Genomic DNA, 13,394 nt, shown 5'->3' with positions numbered 1-13,394 from the left:
CACAGAGGTGCTTGTAACACGTGTGTGTGTGTGTGTCTCGAGGGAAGGGGAGGGGTGGATAATTGGGTTGGGACCAGATTGCTCATTAAGCGTCCATCCAAGCAAAAGTCCATTGGTGTGTTTTGCAATGATCCAACCATCTGTTTTTTTTTTTTTCTTTACTCAGTCATTCATCTCCATTCTGATTGTCTAAGTAATATCCTTTTGTCTCCAGGAGGTGTTGATGTGTATGTTTGGGGCTTACTGTGGTCAAAACGCTTCCAGTGTCGCAATTGGATCACCTTCAACTAATCCTGGCGGTCACATGTCTCAAGTCAGATCCTGATTGGTTGGTCTTTGGAGCTCAAAAGTCTGACACAGTTCAGCGTTGACAGTTTAAACAACAGTGGCAAACAGGCAAGAAAGTCTGAGAGATCACAAGGGAATTGCTGTTGGAAGATTGTTTGGACTTTATGGATACTGGAGAAAACTCAACTAAGATGACAGCGTGACTGGGGCAGAGAATCACAGCGATGACCTAACCAAAGATACTTAGGATGCAACAGCTGAATGAATGTGAAGTGAGTTCACACCATTGATGAGAATCAGCTAGTATTTATTTATTCATTATTATTATTGTTTATTTATTTTAATATGATAGAGAGCATATTATGACCTTTAGGTTTGGAGAGAAGATGTGTGTTGCTCTGCATCATTGAGGCTTTATCCAATCTTTGTTGTTTGGGATGTAATTGGATAAAGTTAGGCTTTTGTGAATGGCTGTAATATATATTAACTTCCCATTGGCTAACCATGATGTTTTACTAAAACTTTTTCTCTAAGCTTTTTTTTATATTTTTAATTTTTAAATGCACTGTATAATTAGCTTATAATGACCTCAAATTTGGTCAAATTTCATATTAAAATAAAGTTAATTAGGGTACAAAAAGTTGCATGTTTGACATTTTTTAAACAGGTTCTAAAAATTCTTACAGCTGGAAGACTTGTGATAATATGGTTGCAGCCACAAGCTACGTCTAGCCTCATAACACATTTCCACTTATTATTGACAACTAAAAGGCTTGGAATGATTATTTTGAAGATTCAATTATGGAAGTACGAATGTAAAATCTTAAAATGTATTTGGATGCATTTATATACGTGTATAATTGCATTTATAAAGCTATGATTTTGTGAATAAGAGCATGAAGTCATAGATATTTCACATAATATTACTACAATTTTCTTGTCTCTCTACACTTCTCCTTTGTCAAATATTAGTCACTAATTGTTTTATGTGATTATATGTAACATGGAGTGCTTGTTAATACTCTGTTGAAGAAGTCTTGCATCTCTCACTTGATGTATCCATCACTCCTGGCCACAGCGATGGCTCAAAGTATGAGACTAACTTTGTTCCGTCCTTCAAGATTTTGAATACAATAGAGACCTGAATTGAAATTTGTATGTCTATTTGTGTGTCTATTTTTAGATCAAAAACTAACAAATAAAGCAAAAAGGAGGAAATCTCCAACAAAGAACCAAAGCAACACAAACCAAAGGAGAATATACCAAACAACTCACTAAGAAAAGAAGCAATTGAAAAGGGGGAGAGAAATCGATTGAGACAAGATGAAGTTGGAGGCATCTCTAGAGGACATGAGTGAGTGGAGGGAGGTCGACTTTGCACTGAACAGCACCTACATTGTCCATGACCAGTCGTCCGAACCTAGCTTCAGTCTGCCCAAGGCTATGACCTCCATTCCACGGAACCTCACATTCCAGTACAGTGAAGACAACCAGGTACAGTACACTTAGTCTGTTGCTTTTTTAAGCCTTTCTAAATAAATTTCCAATTCCCATATTTCAAAAGATGGTTAAAATCTTTTGTCATCATTTAACACACAAATATGACCATTATCAGCTTGTGCAACACTTCAGCGGCTGTTTTCCTGGAGCAGTTATTAATACATTATCAATTACCATGGGAATACCATAGATGTTTTTATATGTACCATAGTAGTATCTTGGGAGTACCATGTACATCCCATGGTAATCCCATCAGATACCATTACTGTATTATTGTGTCAACACAGTACATATTTGTAAAGTTATAAGCTTAAGTTAACTTCAGGTTTCCCTCCATTTGGGTTTGATCCAACACTCTTTGTTTTACCAGCCTAGATACCTAACCTTTAAGCTATCACCACCAAGACTTAAGGAAATGTAGGTCCATGAAGTGGGACTATCAATACATTTTAATACACAAATTAGAGTATCACAACAACTGTGACACTCTGTAGGGGCACTTGCTTGGCATTCGCAGGTGTAGTTTAGTAGGTCAGTGTGATGATGACAGTCATTGGCAGGTCAGGGATCAGATAGCTAAAAGGCCCATCAGGTGACGTGGACTTTAAACAGCCTAATCACATAAACTCTCTCTCTCAGTCCAATTTCACTGTGTGTATATTTACACACACAGCAGAGAGCTAGTGTGCATGTGTGTGAATATCAGGTCTTATCTACCTTAAACTGCAGCTTATTTAGCAAATATACTACCAAAGATTACTGTTAGATTAAGTAAATGACACAACTGGTAGAGCATAGCGTAAGGAACTGCAAGGACGTGGGTTTGAATCCAGTTAAAGGAATAAACTGATAAAATGTTTACTTGAATGCTCTGCAAGTAATTTTGGATAAACATGTCTGCCGAATGCATACATTCCAAGTACTGTTGTGCTTTCAACAACAAAAAGTTATTCAAAATCTTTGTTTTCTATCAAATTCCTCACTCGATTTCTATCTCTTGCTTGTTCACACGCATGTTCCTGTGTTTTCTTTTGTGTCTGTCCCCATACTTCATGACTTCTGCTATTCTGTTTTGTCTTATACATGATCCAATTTCCCTCCTTTGCAAGTCTTTTCAAAGACCTGCAAAGGTCTCTGTTCAGGTCTCTGTTCTTTTTTATATTCTATCATCCTGAAGGTGTGAAATTGTGGTCATCAGCAAGAATGCTGAGCTCCGCATACAAACACATATAGACAAACATGCACATACACTCTAATATCTCATATGTGAAACAAAATGTACCAAGACCAAAATCCAGACCATTTTTCAAACATTTCATTCAGACTTCACATTATTTTTATTGACCAGACAGAGAGTTCACTTTCGGTCAATAAAAATTATGTGAAGTCTGAACAAAATGGTTGTCCTGAGCTTATTTGCTTCTTTCTCTTCCTTTTCTCGTTCACATGCCTTTTATCTTGTTTGCATTCTCAGTCTCATCTTTTGCCACACATGGCCCTCTTTTTCAAGCATGGAGCTAAAATCAACCTTGCCCTTGAATACAAAAACAATGTTCCTGTCACTATACACAGAGACACATTTAAAGATTCTATCAGAAGCTGACACATTAGTACAAATTAAAACAAAACTTGTAATAACTAACAACAGAAGCTCTCTCTCTCCCCTAATCTGCACTCTATCTGAAATGTACAAATACAGTGAGGCATTGCACACTTCCCATTTTTGAGCAAGCAATTCCTCTAGCCTCCTTCCCACCCTGCTGATTCTGTGAAAACAATTTCTCTTACGTTGTTCATGGCATTAGCTTTAGACATGAAAACCCACATCCTTTGAGTGTGTCAGTTCCCGGAGGGCCCCAGAACCCAACAAACTCTTTTTATTGGAAGAAAGAAGGGTCTGAGAATTTAGGAACATCGGAAAGCTAGTTTCGTTCATGACTATTCTGCTAGTCATTAGCTATCCAGTTTCTGTGAAGCATGCAGACACATTATAACCTTTCTATACCAGTGAAAGTGTGCATGTCACTGTTCTAATACATTTTCAGTGCAATTACTGCAAACTGCAAAACAGTGTGTGGGAGAACAGAAAGTGACAACTCCACCACTATCTGATAGCATTTCAAGACCAGGAGCACTGATAAGAATGCATTGTGAAGAAAAAGTTACTTTTTGTTTTTATCCTTTTATTGCAAGCTGCGTACATTTTAGTAAATTGGCAAATAAGCTTTTGGTCTTAAGTTTGTTCACAAATAAGAGATTTATTTCACTTTATTCATTAATAATTTTTCCAACTGAGGACATCCCCAGGTGTTCCCAAAGGAAAGTTTTGTCTGATTTAGTAAATTTGTCGAGCCAATTTTGTCCCTAAACTATAACTAAGTAACACTAAGCATTCATAGAGAGAGAGTTCTGTAACTCTTGTCTTGAGACGTGTGCCTAACTGGGGGTGGGGGGGGCATGTGACAGATGGAGTGATCTGTAACAGGGCAGCGAAGGACACAAATCTGCACACATACACTTACAGAATCTCAGCCAAAGGAAATAGGTTAAGCTTGACTGATTAACTTTCATTTGAACTGAAGCTCCTGAACTGAAGATCCTTGGAAAGCTTGGGGATGGGTGGTCATAGTTGGATGGAAGGTTGAGTGCTTTAGCGTGTGCTTGGGGTGGCGTTGGTGGCGTTGGTCTTGTGAAAGAGTGACACTCGGCCCCCCACCCCTGCTTACTCACTAAAGCCCATCTGAGCAGTTAATCACTAAAAACCAACCAATTAGTCATGCAACGCTAATGAATCACAATTCTACTGTCACCCTAACTCTCGTCTCCTGTCGTTGACTGGATGTGCTTCCTCCTTTTTGTAAATTCTTGGAATCCGTCAACAATGATAAAGTTTTTTACTTAGCAAGTAAACTTTTCGTCTTGAATTTGCTGAAAATAGGCGCTTAATAGTTGAAAGTTGAAAGGAAATGAACGATATATGCATGATGGGTGGGGGGGGGGGGGTGACTCCCACACCCCCCACGCCACAGTGTGACCTACATACAAGCCTTAATTCTGGTAATGTTTTCTACTGAGCATCAAGAATACACCACCTGCTCCATCCCTACACTCTTTCTGTGCCTTTTTGTCCTCTTTTGTCCTTCTTTTTTTGGTCTTAAAGGGATAGTTCACCGAAAAATTTAAATTCTTCAACGTCATGAAAATGTACTCAACCTCATGTTTTTAAAAAACTGTTTCAAACCAGTAGGGGATGTTAGGCGGGATGATGCATTGAAAGTAAATACACACAGAAACTGTCAGTCCCTAGCATTCAGCCTAACGAAAGTTATAAGGGTATATGACGTGAGTAAATTATGACAGAATCATTAGAGAATCATCCCCACTTGTTAATCTCATGCCTTCCTCAACTCTTTCTTAAGACAAAATTGTCTTAAGACAAAATAGTTGTAAGTTTGTCAATACTACACCACATTTGCCAGAAGGGTCAAAGGAGTCAGGCATTAATGAGGACAGCTGTGTGTTTATGTTTCTAGGGCAGGGTCCATGCAGAGCAGGAAAAGTATTAGTATTTTTATTCACTTAACTCATTAACCTGCAAAGTCTGTAACATTGGGTTCCCTATGACACTCAGCTTGGGTCGTCTCAAACCAGACATGCCTCGCCGAACACAATGAAATGGACGTCCTGTTCAAAATAGATAAATCATTAATCATTTATTTATAATCCCCTCCCCCCAAATTGTTTCACAAGTGCCACTATTTACTCTTGCAGGTAATTGGTGTCTTCAGCAAAGAGTATATACCTCAGGGTACACGATTCGGGCCTCTACAAGGAGTCAACTACACCAAAGACAACGTGCCCCCTCAGACTAACAGAAAATACTTTTGGAGGGTAAGTGACTTCATTGTTGATCTAACCAATTCTAGTGAGAGTAAAGCTGCCAAACCGGCCATGGCTGACTTTCCAGAGAATTTCAGTGAAAAGGATCCAGAAGCATGCTTATTCATGCTCAAATACTGTACATACAAATAAGTATTCTTTTCTTCAGCATGATTGCCATTCCTATTAGACTCGAAGGCTTACTTGGAAAATGCAGAGGAAGCCCTGAAAGATCTTATCCTGTTTGTTCTGGATTCCTACTTTGTCCTCTACTATTGAGTATACCTTTTGTGTAACCATTAGACAAATACAGAAATTATAGCTCAATTATAGCTTTTTTTTGGTCATGTTTTTAGAGAAGTCGGGATTCCTGCAAAGAGATACAGTATAGTGGCACACACATACACAAACACATTGTTGCTGTATACTGCATGAAAGTCCAGTCTTTAGATTCCTATTTTCATATTAGCATGAATCTAAATGAACTTTGAAGTATCTTTTTCTCCCTGCCAATGTCACTTCATATGTCTATGTGTGTGTTTTTATGTGTGGTGTGGGCGTCCATGTAAGCCTTTGCAAGTGCACACACGAGTGCATTTGAGTGAGTGTGTCTGCGCGTGCTGTAGGTACATGCATTGATGTGTGTCGCTGTGGGTTTTCCTAATTTTAGTTGTCCTTTCCTCTCTCCATTTCCTGTAAATCCATACCGACTTCCTGATGGTAGCAGAAAAAGCCATAAAATGATGCACCACATCACATGACATAAAAGCAGGTGAATGTACGTGCAAGGGGGTATCCGCAAGGGTGAAAGTATGTTTGTGTTTATAGCCTTCAAGGGTGTGTAACTGGTAAAAGAAATGTCTGAGTAAAGCTATGCATGCCCTGGCACGTCAAAGCAGTGAATTCCCCTACATTCAAATGAGAGAGAGAGAGAGAGAGAGAGAGAGTGGAGAAAGGGGTGGAGACTGTGCTTGTGACTTGCAGCATGTGTAAATAGTTTGACGGTGGCTACATTATAAGAGAGCTGACATCATTCACACAGAGAGTTAATCTGTGGGACAAGCCGAACACACACAAGCAGAGTTGACGTAGACAGCTGTTTGAAGAGTATTTTGTTCATGGCAGAGGTGAAAACTAATACCAACTTTTGGAAACTGCTTATTTGAATGTCACTAAATTGGATGTAAAAAAACTATAATGTCTGATAATGTAGGTCTGCATTAATTAACATGATTTCTCTTTTCTCCATCTAGATCTACAGTGGTGGGCAGCTACACCACTTCATTGATGGCTACGACGTGCAGCGCAGTAACTGGATGCGGTACGTCAACCCCACGCGCTCACTAGCCGAACAGAACTTGGTGGCCTGTCAAAATGGCCAGGAGATCTTCTTCTACACCGTCCGGCCTGTGGAGCCCAAGCAGGAGCTGCTGGTGTGGTACAGTGGGGAGTTCTCCCGAAGACTGTGTAGTCAGCCTGAGCAACCAGACAGAGAGAAGCCAAGTGAGTCACAACATTATTTGACATTGGGGATGTGTTGGATGGAGAAGCTGGGTTTCTGTAGATAGTGGGATATTTGATAATGCTAGGATGGAGAGGTTGTAGACCATTGGTCTTTATCTTTTTCTGCTTTCCTTCTTATACCTTCTCTCATGTCTCTCCATTTCCTGTCTTCTTACTTTTTATGTTTCTCCTTATACCTCTTTCTCCATCTCTCTCCCTCTGTCTTTCTTGGGAAAATGGTAAATGGTCACCTCAACTACCATTGTATAGTGCCACTCCTGTATGTAGTAACTCAAGACTGAGAGAGACAGGATGGTTTGTACTGTGCTCGGTATCTATCCTTATCTTTCAGTCTCTCAATCAGCAGATTCCTGCTGAAGGAAGATGTTTTAATGCCTTTATCTACAAAGATCAGTGATGATAAAATGGACACTCTTAGTGCCTCTGTATTTATGGAATATAGCATATCATTATTTAAAAATGGGGAAAGAACATTTAACTGAAATATATATATATATATATATATATATATATATAATTTTATAGGCTGTGATATTGTATTTTCAGGCTTTTATTCACTATTATAAAGTTACGAAATACAACAATTAATTAAATATGGTCCTAATAATTAAATCTGATGGAAAATACTGCCGAAACCAGATTATTCAACAAAATTTAGTTGTTCAGAGTCCCTTTACATTTGTCAGATTAACTCAAAGTGCTTATTATGTTTATATAATATATTGCATAACGTGCATATTTATTTGTAGACATTAGGGATAATGTCTGCTTTGCATTAGGGTCATGATCATGTTTAATGACTGGTGTGTATATATATATATATATATATATATATATATAAGAATCTAGGGGTGAAAACCAATGAAAGTGACAGTGTGTGCATGTATATGACAAATGGTGGACTTTCTGGATATTGCTGTCTGTGGAGGTATTTTGTGATAATGCCTTTTTCACATTGATTCAATTTCACACTGACACTGTGCTATGTCTGTCTTATTCACTTCTCACCATTTTTGTCTGTGTGTGTGCGTTTCTGTCTACTAATGTTAAAGGCCATTACCTGAGTCATGTTGACACAAAAACACACGCTATCACTGAACAATTACAAATTATTATTGAATATCCCTCTTTAGGAAACCTGGCACTGTGAAGCACTTCACCCTTTCTTAGAGACTTATTTTTTATTCATGTCATTCAGACTGCTTTAATAAGTTTTACTTCCTGTGTGAGGTTAAAATAAATCTTTATATTAGGTTTTAAAAACCGACAATTCTTAACCATTTTAGAGTCCTTTTGTATAAGTATAAAAAAGAGCACACTTACTTGAAATGCTCTTCACTACACTATACTCTGAAAGTGGATCCATGATTTAAATCTCTGTTGCTTCTGTTGTTTCAATTTACTCCCCTTTTAAATCTGATTTTAGAAATTAGTTTAGAGTTTAGAATGAGTTGAGATTTTTGCTCTTTAAAGTTTCAAATATCCATTTTCACTTTCCTCGCGGTAGTTAGGAAATGCCTAACTGCACACTGCCTGTAAATGTTGCACCAGGTTGGTTGTTGTGGCTTTCTCTTTACAATCTCTAGAGTGAAAGGACAGTAATAATTTGACTTTATCTCAATTCCCTGTATAAAAGTCAGTAAAAGTTAGTGCTGAAGTGATGCCATAGGATTTTTTCCATGGTTGAGGATGTCTACTGTTATGGTGAGTCAGTGCAGTTTCTGAGTAAAAAAGTATAGCTCTCACACGAGGCTCCTTTCTTCCGATATATACATATAACCCCCACCTCCTGAACCTACACACTCCCACACTGCAAACACCCACAAGGTTGTAATCTAGGTGCTTCGTGAAAACAGTACTATTTCTGTGTCAAACAGAAACCAGTCTGATATCTTCTGCCTGTCAGCTTTAAACTGAAAAAGCTGCCATTTACCATAAGTGAGCATCTGAGGAGGAAGGTTATGAGTAGGTGTATGACAGGCATACAGGCACATTTAATGGGTAACTGCTGTCACCCTGTGAAGACATCGACCCCTAAAGGCCAAAGTATATTTCAGTTTTCTGAGTGCTGCGCACATGGATTTTGTCAATTTTGTCACCAGCGCAGTATGCATGGAATGTCCGGGTACAGCATGACATCGCAAGAGTATTACAAAGAAGTCGTGCGTATGCATCTAACACACCTGTATGGGCTTGTGGTCAAAATAACTTTTAAAGGCTGAGCACTGAAAATGTATTGTACCCTAGTCTTAAGGCTACTCTGCAAATTGACTGTGAAGCATGAAGATGTAAATTCTGTTTGTGTTGAATGATTGATGTAGTAGCAGAGCTCCAAACAAGACAAAAGCCATCACATACAGTATAGCTAGTATCACACTTGGTTTAGTCTTGGATTCTCACCTCTACTGACTTTGATACATACTTCACCTCACACTGATGTTTTCTCTCTCTCTCTCTGTTTTATCTGTTAACCAGAGCACATACCTGATATCGCAGGATACGACTATCAGAAGCAGCCCCTACCTCAGTACATCTACAACCCTAAACAGACCCCAACCCCACACAAACTTCAAAGTGAGGGAGAGGAAGACGAAATAGATGAAAAGATTGATGTAGAGGTTATCGAGAGGGACACGCCGCCTGACACACCAGACGAACAGGTTGTGGATTTTAGCAAGAAGATCCATAAAGCTGCACCACCAGAGCCTGTGCATTCTCCACATTCCAATCAAAGAGAGCTGAACATGAGCACTAATCCATATCCCACCCTTTCCCCACCTCAAGACCTTCCTCTCCACCTACATGGCCTCTACGGTAATCGGGAAGGCTTGATCTCTTACCCTCTATTGCCCTCACCAAGACCTCTACAAGCTCCATATCCTATTTTATCACCATACAACCCCCATTATCAGCGCTTGTTGTTGCCTTCATATTCCCCTCCCTTTCCCTCTATGTTGCCTTCGAAAGGGGGTCTCCGGTACAATGGCTTCCTGGGTAGTGATGGCTTGCCCTACCCCTCTATACCCCAACCTGGTCTGTTACCTATTACATTGCCTTATCCTACCCCACTTCATGGAGGTCTGAAGGAAAGAATCCCGAATGCTCCACCCCAAGGAGCCCCCGCGACCCCAGAACTCTCCCCTCAGCCAAAGCACTTGCCCCAGCAAACCTTTCAGAAGACCTTCTCTGAATGTGAAGAGGCCATCAATCTCAGCATGGCAACACCCAAGAGCATGTCACCATCATCCTCGTCCTCTCCACCAGTCCCTGGGTACAAATCTCTCCCATACCCACTTAAAAAGCAGAATGGCAAGATCAAGTATGAATGCAATGTCTGTCTCAAAACATTCGGTCAACTCTCCAACCTCAAAGTGAGTAGAGTGTTCTTGACTTCCTTACCTTCATGTTTTGAAAGACTTGGTGTGATTTTAGAATAACTAAATGGTATAAATTCATGTTTAAGGTGCACTTGAGGGTCCACAGTGGAGAGAGGCCATTCCAATGTAATCTTTGCAAAAAGAACTTTACCCAGCTAGCTCACTTACAGAAACATCACCTTGTCCACACTGGAGAGAAGCCACATGAGTGCCAGGTAAGATGAGAACATGTGCATGCTGTAATCTATAAAAGAAGTGAAAGATAAAGGACATTGCATGACAGTTATACAAGGTTAATGTGCGATGATGCTCACCCACAACATTGCTTATCTCTAATAGAACCTTCACCTTGTCACTCCTGTTTCCTTGAAGGGAAAATGCTTTGTTGAACAGGAACTAGAGAGGGTGTGGCTGTGACTTCAGCCTGTGCTTTTCATTTATCTTGGCCACTAAAAAGAAAACATTGCATTAATGAAATAACACGTCTAGCTCCTTGAATACAATCCAAAGTGACTGTGAGGCAATTATGTAAGGCGGCAGTGCTGTAGTTTGCCTTTGAATTAAAGGATAGTTTTTCTCTTTTAATATCCACAGGTGTGTCACAAACGCTTCAGCAGCACCAGCAACCTCAAAACCCACCTACGCTTGCACTCCGGGGAGAAGCCCTATCAGTGCAAGCTGTGTGGGGTGAAATTTACCCAGTACATACACCTCAAACTCCATCGTCGGCTGCACAGCTCTCACGACCGGCCCCACTGTTGCCAGGCCTGCAACAGGGGTTTCATCCATCGCTTCTCTCTGCATCTCCATCAGCGTTCAGGCTGCTCTCCGACTGCCTGTACAGAAATCCCAGAACTGAGGCGAGCAGCGGAGCTTGTAGAGTGCTTTGATGCCAGTCACGAGGCTGAGGCTCTGCCTGAGAGTGCCGAAGAGTCTCAAGTAGATGCCACCCTGGAAAAATGGTTGGTGAGAAGTTTGGAGAGTGGCGAAGGGAAAGAGGACCTTGGATTCCTCAAGACCTTTGCTGCAGTACCACAAAGGGTGACTGCCATCGGACATCACCAAGAAAGAGCCAGTGTGGTACACTTCAACCGTCAACCCTCTATAAAGACAGAGGAGGAGTAGTCAAGGGAGAAAGATGAAAGGATGACATTATAGCTTTTTCAGGTCTTCCTAAAAAAAAAAAAAAATGTATTTAAGCACATGGAATTCCCTAGTTGACACCAAAAAACCTCTCCTCCCTGGTACACAGGGATAAATCAGAGAGAGGAAGAGGAAATGAGAGGCGCACCAAACAAATAGTGTTTCCAAAGACTTGAATAATGTGTCAAGTGATTGCACTTCTACTCTCTTACCTGCTTTAGAATGAAGATGTGATTTATAATGTCCTCATACTTTGTTTGGTTTTTATTCTGATGAGAGTCGGTTTGTGTGAGTTTGTCTTAACTTATTATTGCAAAAGTTTTTTTTTCTAACTTTTTTTAAGAGCACTGTATCAAATGTAGTTGAATACTTATTTGTGTACTTTTATGTGTTCTTTTTATGTATGGCTTACTGTTGTGATTTATTTTAAATGTTGGGATTCTCAGGAATAGTTTGTCAATCCCTCTATGGACACTATGTGACAGTCCCTGATGCATTGGATATTTACTGTCCATTCCAAGTGTGATTTCAGTGTATATGTGTACAAATTGAGTATGTTTGAATGATTGTTCCTGGATTTAAATTACTTTAGACAAGAGCCCTTTTGAAAATATAAAAAGCTATATTGACAGTAGTGTCAATCTAGGTTTAATTCACTGTAATTTCTGAATTGCTTTTCAAAACTTTGTGTTTTCTTGTCAGCAAATATATTCTGAACCCCTTTGACATTGAAAAGTAAACATGCATGACTTTTTATTTAATATTTAAATTGAAAGAAAGATTCTTTGTTTTATTAGTTTTATTTTATTGTTTGTTAGTTGGTTGTGTTTACCATTGCTTACTGTTTTCTCTTTAATCCAAACAAGTATTTTAGCACTATGAAAATTTCCAAATCAATGTAGCTGGAATTGAATTTGCCAATCACCTCAGATGAAGATTGCAATACTTCTTCTTTTTTTGCAGACACAACAGTACCTCATACTAAAACAATTAAATTGTTAGCTTGATTTTTTACACTTGTTTAATTTATTTGATATCAGCACTGGAAAAAGCTGGAACTAGATCCAAGTGCAGTATATTTGATACTTAGCTACAAAAGGGATTATAAATGATACTGTTCCATAACTTTTTTGTACAGTTCTTTTGTTTTTTCTAGTTTATTTTTGACTCCATCTGAAAGATGTTGATACTTTATATGTGAGAAACTATTTTTGATAAACTTTTATAATGTAGCACATTAAACATTACTTCTCTAAGCTCTCTGCTTTTTCTGTCATGTCGTGGTGTTGATGAACTTACTATGTCAATATAATCATGTATTCACACTTGTACATTCACTTGTACAACACCCTTCAAGTCCCACACAAAAGTTGGTCTCTGTGGTCGTATTTCTAGAAAGTAGAGGAACTGAAATTGTAGCTCATCAGCTAGGACTGAAAGAAAAAGCCCACCATCACATGCAATGCTGTTTTTCATTTTGACATAAAAAAACATCCCTTTAACCTTTGCCTAATGTTATTTTGTAGCATGGTTTACAGTAAAAAAAAAAAAAAGAAAAGAAAGAAACAAAAACAGTTCGGTTTCAACATAACTCCTTTCTGCTTTCAAAAGTGTCATTACAATTATTATATAATATTTAAAGTGATAGTTTTCCCAAACTATCATTATTTTCTCATTGACACC

General features: G+C 39.0%; 1 protein-coding gene across 2 annotated transcripts; it reads left to right on the top strand.

The window, feature by feature from the left end:
- The first annotated feature begins 530 nt into the window (after positions 1–530).
- Positions 531–13,039, top strand: LOC127620067 (PR domain zinc finger protein 1-like). Of its 2 annotated transcripts, XM_052093160.1 has the most exons (7): positions 531–560; positions 1,472–1,782; positions 5,560–5,679; positions 6,921–7,170; positions 9,667–10,562; positions 10,655–10,783; positions 11,163–13,039. In XM_052093160.1, the coding sequence occupies exons 2-7, from the start codon at positions 1,612–1,614 to the stop codon at positions 11,691–11,693; spliced, it is 2,097 nt and encodes a 698-aa protein (XP_051949120.1). In that variant the 5' UTR covers positions 531–560; positions 1,472–1,611; the 3' UTR covers positions 11,694–13,039. The 2 variants fall into 2 exon arrangements, with proteins under 2 accessions (XP_051949120.1, XP_051949121.1); XM_052093161.1 differs by lacking the exons at positions 531–560; positions 1,472–1,782; positions 5,560–5,679 and adding an exon at positions 6,471–6,794.
- The last annotated feature ends 355 nt before the right edge of the window (positions 13,040–13,394 follow it).

This window comes from Xyrauchen texanus, chromosome 26 (genome assembly GCF_025860055.1).
Source record: "Xyrauchen texanus isolate HMW12.3.18 chromosome 26, RBS_HiC_50CHRs, whole genome shotgun sequence".
NCBI lineage: Eukaryota > Metazoa > Chordata > Actinopteri > Cypriniformes > Catostomidae > Xyrauchen > Xyrauchen texanus.
The sequence above is the reverse complement of the archived record's forward strand: the minus strand, read 5'-3'. Positions and strand labels throughout refer to the sequence as shown.

Bases quoted from the DNA above. Each gene is read 5' to 3' on its own strand.
- LOC127620067 (XM_052093160.1), top strand. From the start codon at position 1,612: ATGAAGTTGGAGGCATCTCTAGAGGACATGAGTGAGTGGAGGGAGGTC. The intron at 7,171-9,666 runs GTGAGTCACAAC...TCTGTTAACCAG, and splicing joins ACCAGACAGAGAGAAGCCAA to AGCACATACCTGATATCGCA. The intron at 10,784-11,162 runs GTAAGATGAGAA...TAATATCCACAG, and splicing joins AGAAGCCACATGAGTGCCAG to GTGTGTCACAAACGCTTCAG.